The sequence below is a fragment of the Anarrhichthys ocellatus genome, unplaced genomic scaffold (assembly GCF_004355925.1).
Source record: "Anarrhichthys ocellatus isolate YVR2014 unplaced genomic scaffold, GSC_Weel_1.0 scaffold44, whole genome shotgun sequence".
In the NCBI taxonomy this organism is placed as follows: Eukaryota; Metazoa; Chordata; class Actinopteri; order Perciformes; family Anarhichadidae; genus Anarrhichthys; species Anarrhichthys ocellatus.
The window spans coordinates 1,096,106-1,116,458 of NW_022280074.1; the positions used below are offsets into that span (position 1 = coordinate 1,096,106).

The 20,353-nt window shown below is 43.3% G+C and overlaps 1 protein-coding gene across 2 annotated transcripts in view; it reads left to right on the top strand.

Annotated features, from left to right (window-relative positions):
• The first annotated feature begins 325 nt into the window (after nucleotides 1-325).
• The window catches only part of gnb1a (guanine nucleotide binding protein (G protein), beta polypeptide 1a), a 31,046-nt gene continuing 11,018 nt past the window's right edge, over nucleotides 326-20,353 (top strand). Inside the window, exons 1-4 of one of the 2 annotated variants that reach the window (XM_031868764.1) lie at nucleotides 326-716; nucleotides 19,134-19,240; nucleotides 19,850-19,888; nucleotides 20,138-20,244. In XM_031868764.1, coding sequence (XP_031724624.1) covers nucleotides 19,184-19,240; nucleotides 19,850-19,888; nucleotides 20,138-20,244 — 203 coding nt within the window. In that variant the 5' untranslated portion in view covers nucleotides 326-716; nucleotides 19,134-19,183. Of the gene's footprint in view, nucleotides 717-17,241; nucleotides 18,720-19,133; nucleotides 19,241-19,849; nucleotides 19,889-20,137; nucleotides 20,245-20,353 lie in introns of those variants that run through there. The other variant, XM_031868765.1, reaches the window with a different exon arrangement.

Below are 20,353 nucleotides of genomic sequence, written 5' to 3' on the forward strand. Positions count from 1 at the left end.
TATTCCTGGTAAATGATAATGAAAGTACCTCATAGAACCTATGGAGTTGTGTAGGCCACATTTCAGAACCACTGGCTTAAACCAGGGCTGTATAGAAAGGTTGTTGTTCTAACATACTTTGGCGTGAGAAATGCTCATTCTCGTGTCACATCTGATTTTATCTCTTTAAATGAGCAAAGTTGCAGAATAAAAAGCAGTGTTTTGGCAGGTAAACGTTATTTAGTTGTCTTGGTGTTACCAAAAATGGCAGTATTTCCTGATCTGTTCGTCGCCGACCCTTCTCCGTGCGTTGTGACGCTGCCGTAACGTGGGGTTTCCCAGACCTGAGTGCAGGGTTACCGCGCCCATCTCTGCTGTTTGATGGCCGGAGGAAGAAGCGACTGAGAGCCTGGCGTGAAGGAAGAAAAAAAGAGGGACGACATCGGTGGGAAAGACGAGAAGGGATTTTTGCTTTGAGTTGGAATTTGCGTTGAAACGGAAGAACGCTCCAACGGGACCGTGCCACGTCTTTTCTGGGTGAACCTTGTATCATTGCGCCTCTGTGCCGGTGTGTCTCCCCCCTCGGCGGGTCAAAAACTGGGTTCTGGGAGTGCCGCTCCTCGGTAGCTTAACTCACGTTAGCTCAATTTTAGCGCCTGGGCGGAGAGAGGAGAGACGAGATTCTGCTGTTTCCAGTCAATGTGATATAAACAACGGATACCCTCGACTGAAAGCGGGTAAGGATGTGTATTGATATTTTACATTGCGCTTCAGGAAATGCATGAAGTGTGTGCAGTGTGCTAGCCTGTCGACCGGGGAAGATGAACGAAAGGGGTTAAACCCGAGAGAGTGGCTCATAGAGTGGCTCCTACGTTAGAGCTAGCTGGGTTAGCCTGCTGCTAGCTAGAGAGTGGGTGGGGGTCACTGTTAAAGAAACTTAACGCATTGCGTTAACCAAGGTGTCCATTCATCAAGACAGTGTTTAGCTGGTTTTATATCTGCTGCTTCTCTCCGGTAAGCTGGTGGCGTTACTAATGTAGATTAGAAGGTTAACGTTAGTTAAAGCTGGGTAGGTTAGCCAGCACCCCTCTGCAACGTCCGGGTGTCTTTCTCCCTCTCTGAAGAGATATCGTTAAACTATTTGGCTTAAACTGTATCAGCGTTGCTTTAGTTTGCCATTTATCCAAGCATTATCCAAATTGGGGGTTCACCTAAGTCCTAATATTGAGCCCAATTACCCTCAACACATTGGGTCTGTACGTCGGCACACATTTCACACCGTTAACGTTACCTGGTGAGCTAAATGGTCGCACATTTGCTGCTCGGAGTCTTGTTGAGTAACCCAAGGCGAGCTATGATAATCACATAGCTGCAACTTCTTGTACTTGCACAACTCAAACAAACGTGAACAGAGTTTGGATTTACTTCTTCTCGTGTAGCATCGTGCAAATAGCAACGAAACGAGTCTAAATGTGGCTCCTTCACCACCACCCCCACTATCTCACAGCCAGTCAACACCAGCTAGCCAGCAGTGGCCACAGCCTACGTTTGCGTCCTGCTCCGGCTGATCTGTGATCTGTGCATGTTCAGAACATGGCAGCCAGAACACTCTGCCCGGAACGTTATCCCCAGTGAATACGAGCGGTGCTGTAGTCTAAATGCCGCTTTTATGTAAAACTCGTGCATTGAATCGTTCATATTCGCCTTTCTAACAAATATATTTACGTGCTGCCTAATTTCTCAGTTGCAAACTCTCATTTGACAAACTGTGTTTAAACGGGCTTGTTGACCGAGCAGCGTTTAATCCGGTGAATCGAAACCAACCCATCATGTATTATGGCTGCTGTGTGCCACAGCTAACGTTACATGTTAACACACGTTTAGTTACAGTCGGTCCAACGAAGGTGCCGACAAGGAAACATCGTTTATGCGAGTCTAACTTTAAATGCACAAAGTATAAAACTAATATATATTTACGTATATTACCGAGCGGAAACGCAGGTTTTAGGATCGCATTGCGAGAATAAGCGCCGCCGTGGAGCTGGTGGGGCAATAGCCATTTTAGTTTAGTGTTAAACCAAACGTCGGTGAGCGAACACACCGCTCGGTCTATATGTGAACTTCTTCCTTTAATGATGTGAAAACGAGCTCGTCTGCTGATAATTGGATTTTGGCAATCTGTTTATCTCGATCACGGGTCTGGTTGTTAGCAGCTACACCTACAGCCCTACCGGGCCGCGCTGCTCCACAGTAGTTCAGGCTGTATAGCCCGGAAAATGGGCACGTTTTACCCACAAGGAAGCACTAAAATCACAGTTAAGCACAGCAGCGTGAGGCCGGTACAGTAGAAGAGATGAGGAGTGCGGAGATTTGTGTTTAGTGGCAACGTTAAATAATCCGAAAGAGGCTTTAGCAACGAGTCAGACGTCGCAGGAAGTGGAGCTGAGCGCCTCCTCCAGATCTATGTGACGTTAGCCTGACATGTTACGATGTGACATCTAACTATCCGACTTCTAGTCGACTACATGACATGTTCGGTGTTCGTTAACAGAGCTATTTGTATTTACTGGTTCACAAAGATGAATTCATTTCGCCAGTGTGCCCCCCCTCTCCCTCCGCCTCCTCGAATGAATGGGTTCCTGTATTCAGGGCCCAAGCAGCTGCAATGAACAAGATGGCGTTCAAAGCCTTTCTCATCACCGCTTCTTCTCAGACGGGGAGAGACAGATGCCAAGCATCGGATGGGTTCAGGCTTGGCAGACTAGATTTCTTTGCTTTCCGTCAATCGTAAAAATAATGTACCGAATGTATTTGTGTCGAAACAGTTTTAAAGCTGAGGGAGAATCCTGCTCAGAGCGATCCAGTATGTGCACCTCAGAGCCAGGACGACACGGTGGGGAAGGGCTGTGAACATGAACGCCATGGAACATGGTCAATGTTTTAATGGTTCATTAGAAATAAACATTTGTTTTACATGTTTTGATATTAAGCTTAATGGCATGTTTTAAGCATTTGTAACCACACCTCAGGGAAGTTGGACATATTTCTCAATCCTCACAGTTAAATGTGACCTAATGGATAAAAATAGATCTATAACTGTAAATAAAATCTAGTGATTAAGATTCTGCTCGGCTTTAATTGCAGTGACCCCCCCCCCCCCCCCTGCATATATATATAACACTTGAAAATATAAATGTGACATTTATTCAACTTTATTGTAAAAGAAAACAGTTTGTTGTGCTTTTGTGTGCTGTAGATCAGCCACATTCCTCCAATTCATAGTCTGTTCATAAGAATGTATTTTCTATGTTGGTTATGTAACTATCAGTTTTGAAGGGTTGACATTTTGCAAATTTCCAACGCCACTGAATGGCCCAATTACATTTATATTTAATTGTCTTCCTCACGCATTGATCCCGAACTTTAAATTCTGATCCATTTGTGTTCCTGTCCTGGTAATTACTCACAGGATGGGACCACCACACCTGAGATCGCTCAGCGACTGCTGCCTCAGTGATGTCTCTCAGCGACACTGGAATTTAAAGTTGTGCTGTCTTTTATCAATTATGTCTTTGTGAATGAATTGGTCCAGCACCAATGGCTCTCTCTTCACCTCGGAATCCACTGTAATTATATTATGAAGCGTATTCATAGCACTGGACAGAGCATGTTATCATATTTTATCAATAATCGGTTTAATTAGAGGAAAAACCTGTATTGACACCTAAGAGCATCCAGTTATGTAACTCAGCATAAAACATTGTTTCGTTTAATGTTAATCAGCTTTCGTGGCCGTAACCCAAACAATACGGGCACCCAGAATGCATTTGACAGTCTGTCCGGTGACCCTGGTGGACAACGATGGCATAATCTGGCAGCATTTCTGAAAAGTTGTATCGATATAAGTAACGATACGAAGTGGTGTATGACCAGCTTATCTGAAAGCCTTGATGGCGGTAATGAGTCTGAAAGACATTTCTGGATTTGTACACAGCCAAGCTTTTCAGTAGGATGAGTGCCACCACAAGATAATGACCATGTGTTTAAAACCCGAGTCATTGGCCTTTTGCGCTGGGGGGGTGGGGGTCTTTGTTTTTATCCTGCTGATGTGTATATTCTCTCTTTTAATCTGTGAGTGCAGGATATGAATAGGATTAAAATCTCTGGGGATTTCACTCGTTGGGATTATGTGGATTTGGTCAGTGATAGTGCTGATTTTACTTCACTTCTGATATGATACTGCTTTCAACTCTATGTCCACGAGGCATCTTTAGAAGTGTCTGTACCACATGGTAGCTTGTCCAAACTAAATGTAAAACTTTTCAGTGTGACAGACAGTGCTCATATCTTGGGTTCGTTACATTCATTAGTTAAAGTCTCTAATATTTTACTGTGCGTATCAGCACCATGTCATACCATTTTAAATAAATTGTCTGTTAACATCAGGACGTTAACATCAGGACATCGGCATCAGCAGATGTTAACATAAGATGCGTTTCTCTTGCTGTTTTTTCTCCAGCAGATTGGGTCTAAATGCTGTTTTTAAGACTTTTTGTTTTCACGCCGTGTGCAGTGTTGGACGGTGCTCCATAGGGCTGCAACCAACAACTATTTCTATATCGATAAATCTATCTATTATTGTACTGGTTAGTCAAAATTCATCTAAACAATTCATTCCCACCCCCCCAAAAAATCAAATTGACCATTCAATTATCGTAAATGTTATTTCAACAAACTGTATGCCATCACTACATATTAAAGTGCATAACTCAACTTAAAGAAGGGCCTATTATTAATGTCAGCAGTTCAACAAAAAAGATAATTCAAATGTTTTATAAAAAGCCCTTAACAAAGTGAAAAAGTAAGCTCTGCAAAGTGTAAACTGGTGACCAGCGCTGCCCAACTCAAATTTAGGAATCAAAGGTGTGTTAGGCGTTAGGTGTGTGTTGTAATGAAATGAACTTCAACATGTCCACGTGTTCTGTACTTAGTCTGCAAACTATTTCCAGCTGCGGAGAAGAGACGCTCGGAAGGTGTCGATGTAACAGGCACACACAAATAAGACGTTTCCAGAAAATTGCCAGACAGGGAAGCCGTGCCTCATTTGCTTTCCCCCGCTGCAAAGGATGTGTATCTTTAGGCAGCGACTGTTCCCCAAACTACTTGAGAATCTTGGTTCTCACTGAAGGACTGATGGCTTTGTGCCTCCTCCCCACTCTCCTTCTGGCCGGATGATTCTTCTAAGTCCTACCAAAGCAGTGAGTCCGGCATAGACACAGACCTGTGTCTGAAACCTGGGATCCAGGGGATGTAGGCCATCTCAACCTCCCACCATGTTGAGATTTCCTGTCCTGCACATGGGTGTTGTCAGAGGTTGCGTTGTGTGTGGACTTTCTCAGTCCGATAATGAGTGCAGGTAGAGAGGGTCTCATGTGACTCCCCACTGAGATAAACAGGAGCACCCAAAGGGCTCAAGAGCTTGTTCTAGCTCCTCCAGCAGGCTTCACTGTTCAGGTTTGAGGTCTTTGCTCTTTATGTAACTTCTGGGTCTGACGGAGTTGCTTTAACGGACCACCTCTGCTCTAGCAGGCGGCTGATCATGTGGTGAGAGCTATTCCGTATTCCATCTTGAATTAGCTCGTGTTCAGGGATGCCTGTTTGTTTTTGTTTTTGTTTTGTTTTCAGCTTTGAGCTGGATTCTTCAGTGCATGATTTACCACCAGTTGTAATGTGTGGCCAGCACAATTTCCAAACTTCTAAATTGTTGTTTTGATGCAAGATGCAATAATCATTGTGGTGTGTTGCTCTTCATGTAGCATAGTGGTTAAACTGTAGCGTCATTGATAAAATGTGGCTCGTCTCTGCATCTGTTGTTAATGATGCAGCCGACCAATGACTGGAGCCCAAAGCGACTGACGTCAGCAATTAGGCTACGTTATGATATCGAAGAATAGCGTAAAACATCAGGTCGTCGTCATTAATCATCACTAATCGTGGCAGCCCCAGTGCTGCATCAGGTGATAAACTTTCCTGTCTTTATTGGCTATGCTGTTCTGTGCGGTTTACGATATCAGCACTCTGTTTCTCTGCAGACTGTGTTTGTCACAACCCTTTTTCTGATGGCGTTATAAAAGGTGTGGCTAAACATGCTTGAGTAGCCAAATTCTCCCCAAACCACTGACGTCCTGTTACCGACTTTATCAACTACAGCTCTTTGCGTTTAAGGTTGTGATTTTCGGTGCTCATACTTGAATCACCCCAGTAGCGTTGGTGCTAAGCTAACTCAACGTGTGCCTTCAGGAAAATGGGCTGTTTGTTCCTGAAAGACGTAAGGCGGAGTCGGTGACCTTTTTAAAAAGGGTTTTGTTCTTGATTGTGTCTGATCAGTCACGGCGTGTCCACTACTGGTGGCCTCTGCAGTATGGCACTCATTACTTCACTCTTAGTTCTGGTGTTTTGTAGTTTAGCAATCAAAATCCCTTTCCTCTTCACTCACGGAGCTTCTCTCTGAACACAACTGGAAGTTTCGTCAGGGGTGTTGCACATCCATCGTCAAATGTGGGGCTAAAGATTGTGTTGCTGTAGCTTTCTGTTGCTAGGTCGCCTTAGGCAGAAGCTGTCAAAGTTTATTGTCGAATGATCTGCTGGCAGCTGAGTTTGACCTGTATACCGTTGAGCTGATTATTAGTCTAGCTGTATAAGTTATATTCACTCAACATCTGTTTGGCGCACGCACACACAAACACACACACACACACGTTATTTTTAACCATAATTACCAGTTGAAGGCTTGGGGCTCCAGCAAACTATTTTCCAAATCAAATTTGGTGTATTGTTAAATGTGGGTGAATGTAGCACAGGGTGGAAATGCCAGTACACTAATAAAAACAGGAGGTCTGGCCCTCGACACCAGAAGGTGGAGTTTGCGTGTTTCAGTGACGGGGTGATGATGCTGGAAAGGATCCCAACAGCAAAATCATAAACCAATACAAACTATGACAAACACAAACCCAGAATTTGCAACAACTTTTACAAAGCATGTATTCACATAGTAGGCAAGAACTTGGGGACCGTAGTTTCAACATTATGACTAAAAGTGGACATTTCATATAATGTTTATTAACCCTCTCAACCCCAAAACCTGCCGGCGTGATGGAAAAGCATGTATTCTTAAAAGAATTGCCAAAACTACAGCGTTTATCATTGTCAGACCGTCCTCCACATTATATGTGACGGCCACTTCCCTCTAAAAACACAACCGAAACTAAGCTTAAAATTGTGATATTTGTCAAAAATATTTTATTCTGCATGTCTTATTTTAAATGTTGCCCAAAATAAACCGTTTGCTTGAAACAGATCCTGTAAAAAGCAAAATGTTGCACTCGTCAGCGCAACTCGGAAGCCATAATTTCTCCAGCTGAGACCAGCTGTCACGTGACAAAGAATCTGTGAAAGTTCAATTGAACTGCAGGCTGCTGAACATTGTGCATTGAGGAGAGGACAGGAGAGGCTGTAGGAAGAGGTTGTAAAAATAGCTCAATGTATCATCATATTTTCAAACATTGTTAACACTTCTTGCAACTTGGAAAAATGTTGAATATACAGATTCCATTGTTTGCCAGTTCTTGTAAAAATGATTTATCGAAGAAACTAAACTTGCATTTTTTTATGATTTATGGCATATAATTGTGTTAATCCTGCACAAAATACATTTTTGAGTTCTCTGTACTTCTAGCCATGTTTGTGCGGTTTCCATTGAGGTGCAGAATTTATACATTGCAATTAAAACCAGGGCTACAGAGAGAAAAATATGACTGGAGCAAAAAACACCCAGAAACTGCTCGGGATTCAGAGGGTTGAAGTTAAAAACGAAGTTGTGGATCCACTTTGACTTATCTAAAATGACATGACATGTTAACCGGGGCAGTGAATGACTGAGCGTTGTCATTTTTTACCTGGAGGGGGTGGGGACCGGAGATGGTCCCCACACCGTAGGTTTCAGCGGTAACCGCTATATGACCATAGCGCAGTGCGTCTGCGATTAGCTAGCTACTGGGACACGCACTGATCTTCCATTCACACAAAGTGTATCGAATTAAGTACTCTATTGGTATAACTTAAGGTGTTGGTACTGGCATCATAATTGTTTTAACAATACTCAACCCTGCTGCCAGATATGTACTCTGTTTACTTAAGTCCCAAGCTGTTTTTACAATACTTTAGTACAACATGTTTGCTTGTTGGTTTGGTTTGTTTCTAATGTTAGGAAGTTAAACAGGTCATAATTCCTTCTCATATATCTAGTTTATGTTTCTGGAAAAACATCTCCTTTAAACAACCCGTTTCGATAGGCAGCCGATCAAAAGGTGCATGTCTGTGCTCTACCAGTCAGCACGACAGAGTCAAAATTCATACCAATGTGCTTTCTATACCGTTATACCGTCCACCCCTACAGGGCATCACAACAGACCGAGTGAAATGCACAAGTGACCATATGCTTTGAATTGATATTGACTACAATCGAGTGGTCACGTATATATGCACCAATAAACACTCTAGTATTGGTTATAACTTTGTCATAGTCTGCCGTGTCAGTTTCTGTCTCATTCCGCAAATTGAAACATTTGGGTGATGCCATCTGAAATAATAGTTTGGAGTGTCTCCATTGATATACCAGACTTCATTTGAACGAAGTCTGCGTACAGTTTGACACAAATCATTGTTTATGAGGTTGACTTAGCCGGGCTAGGCGGACTAGCATGCTACAGCACTCCTACAACTGATGGGACTAAAACAACTGGTGCGCTGCCAACCCTTTAGTAGACCTAAATAGCTGTTTGGCTCACAGGGCGTATCGAAAATATGTTGCATGTTGATGTTTGATTGCACCAATCCTGTAACGAAAGGGTTTGGAATGAATACACATACTGTTGCACCGCTAATAGCCTGTCACCACTGGCCAACAGGTCGTAGCCACTGTTTTGAATAGTCGAAGTAAAAGAGCAGCTTAGTGACCCACACACAGACCTGTCACCACTCAGACACCGTGTGGCCCTGACGAAAGCCCATCACAAGCCCTAGCAGTGCTTTGCCTATGCACCTCAACGCCTGCCCTGCTTTGACTAGAGACCAAGGTTTATTTACATTTTAGCCACGGGGAAAACGTGACCAATCCTGAGATAACGGTGACAGATGGCCAGTATTAGAGTGGGATGTAGGGATGGATACCGCCACTGATTTCATGAGTCGATTAGATTCCGATTCACAACATTTCAGTATAGATTCGATGACTGATGTTTCAGTTGCAATACCAATATTGCTTGGATAGGAAAGATATTCTCGGAGAACTAATGCTGTAACTTGTATAATGGACCCTTTAACCGTGCGCATTAAAAGTATTAATGTTTACATTAAGAAACCTCAGTCTGAAAATGGCCGAGGCCGGGCTTAAGTGCAATCCACATGTTTACAAATGGCGTGGGACTCGTTGGTGTTAGAGCAGCGTCATGTGTGTCAGCAGCCAGTGAGCAACACAGAGAGACAGCAATGCGCCCACAGCAGATCAGCTGTTGTTGAAGAAGTTAGCTGTAAAGTTAAATTGTGCTATTAAATGTACAGTGTCACACACACGCACTGTACATTTGAACAGTGTGTGTGCTTGGTGGTGCCTTCAGTAGAGCAACTCCCGGCATAGTTTGATTCCACTGAGCTTCATCATGCATCCACGGGAAAAAGGCTTCTTAAAAGATCAATCTCTGGGTTTTAAAGAGTAGATATCTGATCATTCAAACGAAGATAGATTTGAATCACAAAATGCAGCTCTAGTGGACGAGCTGTCATGTGACTTCACACAGGCTTGTTCCTCTCTTGGAAGCTTGGAGAGAAAGCACGGGGGGAGGGATATGATTATTAATGCAATCAAAGGAGTGTGTTTTATGTTTTAAATAAAGTCATGCTTTTGGCTTTGGGCTAGCCCCCCCCCCCCTTCCTTTTTAATTTAACTCATTAATTTATCTGTATAAAAAGCTGGTTGTGCAACTGTCCGAAGCACAAAACATACCTTTGTTAATGTATGCGACTGCTTTTCATGATACTAACAGAACATCAGCCCACATTAGTGCGAGCCTGTCTGTGTGGCATGAGCCCGGCTGCTCAGAGGATTGTATTACAGACCAGCTTATCCTGAATTATATTGTCAGATACTTGTTGTTTTCATTTAGCTAATGCCTGCTATTTCTACCAACAATGCACCCTGTCTAGTAAGAGCACACCGCATCATGGAACGTTTCACTAATCAATCAATTAAACTCCACTGTCGGTCCCATTGATGTTATGTCCCCGATCGTCAGACGATACCCGCAGTTGGCAGCCACATTGAGGGAGCCCATACAAAATTGTGCCCAGTTAAAGGGACAGTTCACACAAATTCCACATCTAGCTTGAGTAATGTTTGCACAAAGGCCCAAACCTATTTCAAGTCAGTTTATTTTTATTTAACAAAGTTAAGATTTAATCTGGGAAAGGATCTAAGTGTAAAGGATGTTTGCATGGCAGACGTACACAAACATGTCTTTTTTTATGTTTATATCAGAATTAGTCACCAATGCACCTAACCGTGAGCTGATTAAACATTACATAAAGAGGCAAAACAAATTAGCATATGTTCAGTAACAGAAGCAAGGTTGCTGTGCACTGTGTAATTGATAGTATGTGTTTTTTTTCTTGAACTTTTAGGTAAAGTGACTGTTGTTCAGGAAATGCAAGGGTTTCACCATACACTTATTGCCCCTGGCTCCAAGTCCGCTGATGTGGAAAGGTTTTTGTGTCACGCATACAGCTTCAGTGTGTCCTATGAAATGTGTTTCTTTTTCTAAAGCCCTTCACCCCTCCTCATCTATGAGGCTTCAACTGACTGAAACTGTTAGTTAGTGCATGTGTCCTTCTTCTGGGCCCGTGTTTGTCCTGTTGGGATATTTCAGGGGCCAAAATATGTCTTGCCACAAACAGCTGAAAAATTAAACTATCTTTCTGGTAGAGTATACACCAGAATGGAACGTACCACATTCGCCCCAAAACTATTCAGGGCAACGGTAAAGGCAGCCTCTTCATGTTAGAAAATGCTGAACTGTACTGTTTCTTTTTCCACCCCTCAAATGAATTGTACACCCAAATTCAGTGGAACATCATGAACAGAACTGTGTCAGTTTATGCATACTCATTTGTAGCCCCGGGATTTTGCTCCACTTTCAACGGAGCAAAATGGGTTGTGGGGCCCGAGGCTATTCATTTTCAGTTCAGCCGTTCTTCTTAAGACCCATAAGGATTTGAAACCCACCTACTCCTCAGACTGTGGTTAAAGGAATAATCCACATTTAGTTGCCTGCTGTATGACATTAGGAGTGGCCAGTACGTGTCACAGTGCTAATCATCACACTCAGCTGATTAAATATTCCAGTTACTTCACTATAATTGTTGTTCTGCCTCTACCTAAATGTTTAAGAAAGTGGGTGTTTGTTTTCAGCCTAGATGTACCCATGTAGTTGTATTTTTGAAAATACTGCAGTAAACGTATATAAAGCAATAGTTTTGGATTGTCAAATAATGGAAAGTAACTCATCGGAGCCAGCATGCATTGTACAGTTAGATATTGGTATTGGAACTTGTATTTTGGAACAGCATCATTAAAACATTTCACAAGATGTTAATTCATTGTGATGCTAGCCGGAGAGGGGGAGTACGGTTTGACCTCCTCCATGGTGCTGTAGAGGCCTCCTGTTTGGTGGAGAACCATAGAAAGTGTGTTGGAGAGAATGACAGAGAATGGAGAGAGTAAGACTGGATGTGGCTTTTAAGAAATGTCCAGGAGCGATCCCCCTTCTGTCTCCTTGTACTGCATCATCAGCTCCCTTGTTCCTGCCTTCTATGTGACCTGGTTGTGTTTCAGCTACATTTACCATGCACCACTTCCTCACAGCACTTAGTTGGACTCCCACCCACCAACCGGACAAATGCACTTGCAGTATCATCTCGCATCTGTTTTTTGCACTTGTCAAAACTTTCAAAATTGGATCGCTTTAAATGTGGTAAATGTGAACTGACATAAGTTAATATAGTTTATTACCTAGTTCTTTCATATTGCCCACATTAGTGGGCAATATGGGCAAATATGATCAGATTGTTGTACCTTTCTTTTCTACATCGACCAGCTTCACAGCGCACATTTAGTGCGAGAAATGACCAACAGCAAAAGTTCAGAGGTGTGGTCCCCCTAAAAAAACAAACAAGGAATGGATTGGGCATTATTGAGCCAAAACAAGCCATCACAAATGGATCAGGGCAGCGTCTGATATACACTACTAGTTGTACATTTTGATGTTACTTTGACTGATCTTTTTGTTTTGGTAGTTGGAGCTAGTCAGCGTCACTATCGGTTGGACTGGAGGCTTTTGAGCACAATAGGGGTTAGCCCAACTCAAATTGGGAGGGCACAGCGGTGGGAGAATGCTTTTAAATATTGCAGAGACTTTTCTTTAGACGGATGGATGGAGAGAAGAAGAAGTGAGATGGTTTCTCTCCAGACAGAGTGCTTTTCTAAAAGCCTTTCCGGTTGCATCAAGACCTGAAAGTGCAGTCTCATTGTAAGCCCGGCATAAGAGTGTTAGAGCGATCTGCCGTTTTTCATGGCTTTTAAGGTTTCTGTGCATATTGGCACCTCGGTTGTCTGTGTGGCAGAATTTATCACAACTGCAAGTCCAAAATAAGCCCTGAAAAAACGCCTTATAATACATGTCTGATGGAGTTAGTTGTTTCATTTCCATGTATGCTGCTCTGAGTTATTGCAGTGACCAGCTCGTCTCCCTCGCACAGCCCTGCGTGGCATCTACACTCTGTACGCTCAGCTTCTAGTCATCAGTCAGTTTTGATTATTTGTTTACCAGTGTGGTGGGCTCGGCCTAATCTAAGCCAGACTGACCTAGTTTAGTGTGAAGTGCCAGCCGATCCTCTGGTGTTGCAGCAGCACCACACACACACAGCGCCTCCTGCCGATCCACCGCCCTCCTTCCTGATTTCATCCCTCCCATTTGTCTGTTAGCATAAGCCTGCCTGTCAGGATGTCCTGTGCAACCTGCTATTGTAACGCAGCTGATTGCATAGCCCGGTACAAAAGCCTGGACGGACACCGACGAGTGCAATGGAAGTAGCAGAAACCACAGAGCGAGTGTATTTGTAAAGTGTGCGCGCTGTCGCCACATCCGCTGAATGTTTTGACAAAGGAAGAGAGAGAGAGAGTCGAGCACATCTAAGGAAACACCCTTAAAAAGGAAACGCCTGCTTCGAGAGGCTACGCGCTCGCACTAAGGTGGAGGCAGCATGCTGACACAGATGATCCATAGCGGAGCACTGCCACAGCCAGCCACTGAAAGTCTCTCTACAAAAAAACAGTCTAATACATACCCATCTGTACCTCGCACAGACTGTAGGAACAGCAGATCAGCCACAACCTTAATGCCACTCTAAAGCTCTAGAACAGGGGTCACCAACCTTTTTTAAACTGAGAGCTACTTCAAGGGTCCGAGTAGTACGAAGGACTACTTGTTTGATACAAACTTCTTGAATAACAAAGTTGCACAGATCACCTTTTAATAATAATAATATGTGTGAAGAGACTGTTTGATCACATGTCAGTTAATTATTCCTCACAATAATTATTAATAATGATTTCCACAACAATGATGGTATAGCTACACATACATATTTAAAAACATGCAACTTTTATTTCTGTTAATCTGTTTCAACATTTGAAAGTCAGAGGTATCACATCTCTGATATTTTTGTATCATCACATGATTAAAGACGGTCACTTTTGCACATAGCGCCTGCTGGTGAATGATCCAGTGGTAATGTAGACATTTTGGGAAGTCTGGGTCACCTTTGCATTACGCAATGAAGCCGCATGCCGGCCCGTCATCGCGGGAGCACCGTCTGTTGTCACCGACACCAGCTTTTCCCAACGGTACCTTTTTCTCCACGAAGAAGCTAGTAACCAGTCTCGTCTATAGCCTGGCGGGGGATCCAACCCTCCGAGGCGCGCGAGCGTCTTCGGGCGCCCGCGTTCAAACCTCTAGTATGGGCCTTTTCGGTCGGATTGCGTTGCCTCGCCTCGCCTCTACCCCCGCCACCCCTGAGTTGTTGCCCCGCGGCCTGTTCCGAGGATTTACGGACCTGACGACGGGGTGCGCTCGCGGCGCGCGTCTGGCGCCAACGGGAAGCGCCCGCGATTCGGAACCTGAAAACCTAGTGCGGTGCGGCGACCTCGTCCTGGCTGTCCGCCGTGCGCCTCCGGGTACCCAACTCTCTTATGACAAGAAATATTGTCACTTTAAAATCTACACCAATGCAAGCGTTTTTGATTAAAAAAGAACAGCAACTACAATTTTAGACGGAGCTCCAATGGTGACTAGTGCTATTTTTAGAACATGTCTCGCGGGCGACTCACGTGGTCCCTGCGGGCGACAGGGTGCCCGCGGGCACCGTGTTGGCTACCTCTGCTCTAGAATATAAGATCCCACAGAGAAGTGAGTGAGTAGGAACGATCAGTAACGAGATGCGACCCTCATGAAGGCGAGGGGCGGGGCAGATGGTGTCCAAGCAGGAGGGCGCAATTATTACTCCATTGAATATCTCGCCTGTATCGGCCCTACTCGCAATCCTTTGCCATCAATGATTCGGTCACTTACTAACCGCTTGACACATCTTACAATACAATCCAGGCTTTGTGTCCATGGAAGACACATTTTGGGCTTTGTAGAAGGATGTTATAGGGTCCTTAATGTGTATTGTCAGCCTGCTCATTCTGCAGTATAAAGGAGACGCACGGTAGTCAGGACTTGTTTTTCATTACATGGTACGACAACATCTCTGAGTGTGAGTCTAACCTAAAAATACAGTGCAGCAACTTTAAAGTGGCTTTGTACTCGAGGGGCTAGTGATGACCCCGTGACTGACAATTATCATTTGATTTTTGTCTGCCATACTTGTCTATCACGTCTCATACATCATCAGAATATTGCAACTGTAGTGTGTCATTTTGTTTATACGTTACGATTATTGCAGGCTTATTGTACTGGACTGCATTATGTTGTGCTGCATTTCCTTTGCTGACTCCCTGTACAATATGTACAGTGCTGCATGCTGTACGTGCTCATTTGTACAGAGTATCTGGCTGAGTACCAGAGGAGCAAAGCTATATTTTGGGAAGGCCAAAAAACACAGGGCCAAGCAAGCGTAGGCCGCCTCTGCTCAGTCGTCGACGCTCAGAAGCTAACCGAGCCTCGCTCCTCTTCACTAAAGGGTTAATGAGCAGCTCCCCTCCCAATTGTCCTCTGCTTGTTCACTCTCATTAGTTTAATCTGGCTCTGTCCTCCAACTCGCCTCTCTTGCCTCTCTATCCTCTTGTGCACCAGAACATCTCACTGCCTACCCCACTCCTTAATGTCATCAGGGTGGAGCCTCTAGTCTTCCCCAAAAATCTACTGTCCAACCCATCATGTGATTTATATCCTTTCACACCTGTATCTATTTAGCCATCATTGTTTTTTTATTAAATTCATTGAATATTATTCAGATATTTGATGTTTTAAGTGTCCTCAGTCTAGTTATCAGATGTCTTTTGATGGTTATGGTGCTAATCAGGTGAGCAGTGCAGTATGTGATTGGACAGATCGTCTGTTAAGTCTTGTTCTTTTCCATAACGCTGCACATTTATGGTTTCTGAACCTAAAAATAATCATTTAAAATGTTCTTTTTTACTTTATATTCATTCCCATATTTACCTCCTAACATTTAATGCAAGTTACTATTTTTAAAAAGGGTTAAACAATCTAAAATTCACAAATGCACAGCTCTTAATTTTCAGTCCTTTTTATTTGAAATTCATTTCTGTAGAGATTAGTCTTCTCGTCCTGTGCCCCGTATAACCAAACGTCTGTAGAAACGTTCTCTGGTTTAAGACGCCCACCCAGCCCACTGAAACGTCCGTGTGCTGTAGAAAATAAATGGCGCTCGCATGATCGCTGCTATTCAGGAAGGAGAAATACCAATGAAGTGTGCTAGTGTGTGGAGTCAAATTACACTTCCTCTCTCCTTGTCACTGTGTTGTGCTCGAGATGTCGGAGCTGATAGGAGTGGCTGGAAAATGTGAAGTCTGCTGCCCCCGCCTCCCCCACCAGCTCTCTAAAAATAGCTGGCAGAGAGAGAAGGCAGTGCAGTGGAGGCTGTATGTGCTGGGCTGCCAGTGGTTTCAACACTCCCACCAGCAGCACAAGGGAGAAAGACTTCTCTAAATCACACCTCTAAGACTAATTGCCAGTAACGACTTGCTGCCTTATTATGTTTCCTTCTCAGTAGACGTTCTTTATTCTTCAAATCGCTACATTTCATCAATTAGACATTAACTTGTTTTTGGAAATGTTGCATTTTAGAGAATCTGTTATTTTTGAGCGATAAGTAAAGCAGAAATATATGCAATTCATTTATACAAAGCAGTCGGAAATTAACCTCATTTTGGATGAGCTTTTTGAGGACCAAACCGTGGAATGTTCTTGACGGGCTACATTGATCACCTGACCTCAGCCCAGCTGATCATGTGTTTCTCTTGTTTGAACCAGAAGTGAAGACACAAAGTCCCTTAAATAAGAACAAAGTGAAGATGGCTGCAGCACAGGCCCGTCAGGGCATTACCAGGAAGGACATCAAGCCTTCACTCGTGTAGAGGGATCGTAGACATCTCGCAGTTATTGATTCAGACTTTTTGCAACTAAATGTATTTTTCATCTGCCTACAGCGCGGAGCACCGTCCTGCTTCTAACGGAGCTAATAACTAACGTACAGGGATTCCGTTCAGTTACATTTTGGTGCGTTTAAACTGAGTATTGATCATGAGTTTTGGGTGAAGGTAAATTACATTGTTCAAATGTAATCTTGTAGTTTTGGTGAAGAACCTTGTTAAATACAGTTGTTTGAAGGAGACATTTTCACAGCAAAATAAAAAAGATATTAGAGAGGGAATTGTGACCTGTTTAACTTCCTAACACTAGCTCTAAGCAGCTTATAATAATAATAATAATAATAATAATAATAATAATAATAATAATTTAAACTACTAATGCCCCCCAAAAATGTTTAATTACAGTATTTCGTTTTTATGCACAAAAATAACCAGAAAAAAAAGGAAAACAATCTGTTTTTCTCCCCCTTTATCTTTTTAATATGTTTCACCAGTTGTCCAAATCTCTGTTGATTTATTTATAAATGAGCCTACTTTTTCCATTTTTAGGACAGGTAAGTTTGGCTATCGTGCAATTAAAAACATCTCCGCTACTTGTCCGAAGCTTAATGTCGAGCTTCGACCGTTTAAAGCCGGGACAACCAGCGCTTGCTTGCAGACCGAATGGATGCGGTTCACATGTTGTAGCTGCTTGTGACCATTCAGCAGACTCCACCCCCATAGTTCCTGGGCCACGGGAACACACGACCCCAAGATCAAGTACGTTTATGGGAGAGCTGGACGAAAATATCAGGACAACAGAGTGTTTACAACGAACACATTTGGACACTAAAACATTCATACGTATCAGTGTCTGTGAATCACCGTAACCTTCATCAATCGGTGGAACATATCCTCGGCCCAACACACCTTTTTGCAAATGTTCAGGTGTTACCGATGCTTTCAGACTCCATGACTCTGTTGACCAGTTGATGTCTTTTGTTGAAAAGGGCACCGGTAGGTTACATTACCTCTTAATCAGCGGGCTGTTACAGAGAAGACAAGAAACTAGCCTGTGATATTACCGTGAGATGTTTTTATCACCAAGATTACGTGTTATGGCGCCTTGCTTAGATGCAGACCCAGTTAGCGGCGCTGGCCAATCAGGTGACGGGGGAGCTGCTGCGATGTCAGGTGCTTGAAGGATAAGGTGTTCATTCAGAAGGTCTCAACACTCCCCAAGACAAAGGACTCGTATCGAGACAGGGAGGTAAGCTGGTGTTTGCAGAACTAACGGTGCTGAAGTTGGCTTGTATTTGACAGAAGGGCTGTGATGTTACTTTTAGTTTTCTATAAGGACATTTAGTTTTAGAAAGAGTTGTGAGTAGTTTGTCTTAAAAATGAGTAAGAGAAGAGAGTATCAAAGGAAGACGGTTCCTGAACTTATTGTCACTGGATGGGGGTCACTGACAATATCAATCATCCTGCAGTTAACCGTTTAAATGAACGTTGAAGGTTTACTGACTTACGGAGACGTCCACAGGCACTTCTAGTAGTAATGGTGCTGACGCTGTGTATTCCTTCAGTGACCAACACACCAGAGTTCATAATGGTTCCAATAGTATTTTTCCTTGTCTTCTTTCTACGGAGAGTGAAAGTGTCGGTGCTAAGAGTGTCAACCAGAGGATTGAGGTCAGCAGGATAGCCGCTGCTTTTAGGATCATCAGCAGGTTTTGTCTTAACCGGATTTGGCTGGAGGAGCTGAATCAACTGTGTCCCAGGATTACAGGGATGACATTGGAGGATGGCTTAGAGTCCAGAGGCCAGAGCATTGACAGCCTTGTCAAACTTCACCCGCCGTCCGAGCTCTTCGGGGTTCCAGTAGAGCAACTGAACCAGAGCTGGTCTCTTGTAGCGCCTCTCTGCTTCCTCCATATCTGGACTCCTAATCCTTGCTTCTTTTGCCAGTAAAGGGGTACGTGTTGCTCCCTTACAGCCGAGTGGATTCTTTAATTATTTGTTTTTTGCCTTGGCTGTTGAGTAATGGTTATCAGCTGCTTAGTGTGGCCTAATCTCTGCCCAAGGGTTTGCTATTGTTTGTGAGGGGAAGAGAGAAGAAATTCAACATCGTCTTCAAAAATGTTCTCTTAAACCCAGAGTAGCTGCCGAGTGCTTGTTGCTAGGTAACGGCTTGAAGCTGGCAAGGACGAGTCTTGAGTCTCGTCCGGAACGTGTGGGACAGTTGTGACTTGCTGTAACTTCTGTCTGGATTCAGGAGGCGCTGTGTGATACTCGGGCTGCATCCAGAGTACCAGAAGTTCACAGTATAAATGACTTGATGAGCAGTATGTTGTGTGTGTGTTGAGCTTCTCGTTTCTTGTCTCCCCAGATCAGCAAGAGTCTAGGCGGCGGAGCGAAGCACACCATTAGCAGAGGAAAATGAGTGAACTGGATCAGCTACGCCAGGAGGCTGAGCAGCTCAAGAACCAGATCAGAGTAAGGCCTCAAAGTCCTCAAATCTGACTTTATTTTGTTCCATTAGTTCACAAATCCACGGATGTCGCTCGAGAGACCGATATTTCAAACTGGTGTTTGATGAAAGCAGATCTTTCACCGAGGAGCTTCCTATATTGATGCCTCTCCATGTTGACATTATAAATGTATGATTGTCTGCTAAAGCCCAGACAGGGTTTCTATTTACATCACTGTAGTGAAATGCAGCCTAATGAGATTTCATCTTACCTGCTGTGATGCAGAGTTTAAATGCCGTCATTTTTCTGACTTGTATTGCTCCATAATTGCAGAATGACGTTTATTTTATTTTTTAAATGGGTGCTATTATTGCTACAATGCACTTCAGCTGAGATCACACAACTATATATTTATTTTTTCATTTTTGACATTGATTTAGTAATGAAGGAGCCTCAGAGCCCTCTGGCTTTTGAACCACATTATAATATCAGTTTGTGACAGAGACGAGTTCTACACGGGGCAAATTGTATGACCAGTACTGACACTATACTTTTTTTTTTTTTGTACATTCTGCTGTAAACATAATTTGGTTTATTGGGTGGTACTCAAAAAGTGTGGGTTGTTGTGTTTCAGGATGCCAGGAAAGCGTGTGCGGATGCTACCCTGTCTCAGGTAAGATATTTACATATATGGATGGGTGGATGGATGGATGGATGGATGGATGAATAATTATTAATGACATGATTTCCACTTTTTTGACTATATTGTAAAATGTACTAAAATCAGCTTTAATGTTTGAATGCGGGTGTTTATGATTGAAGACTGCATTATTTTTTTGTTTTTCTTAAAGTTTGAGTGCATATAGTAGTAAACTACACAGCCGTCTCAAAGTTACTCTTTCTCTCTTCTTTATCTTCTCAGATCACAGCTAACATCGACCCTGTTGGCAGAATTCAGATGCGCACTAGACGGACACTGAGGGGGCATCTGGCTAAAATCTATGCCATGCACTGGGGCACTGACTCAAGGTAATCCCATTCAACTCCGTTCTGTCCATTAACTAAATATATTTCATCCCATCAGCCCCCCCTCACTTAAATACAGGAAATGAGTATAAAAGCAAGCTTGACCGTCTTT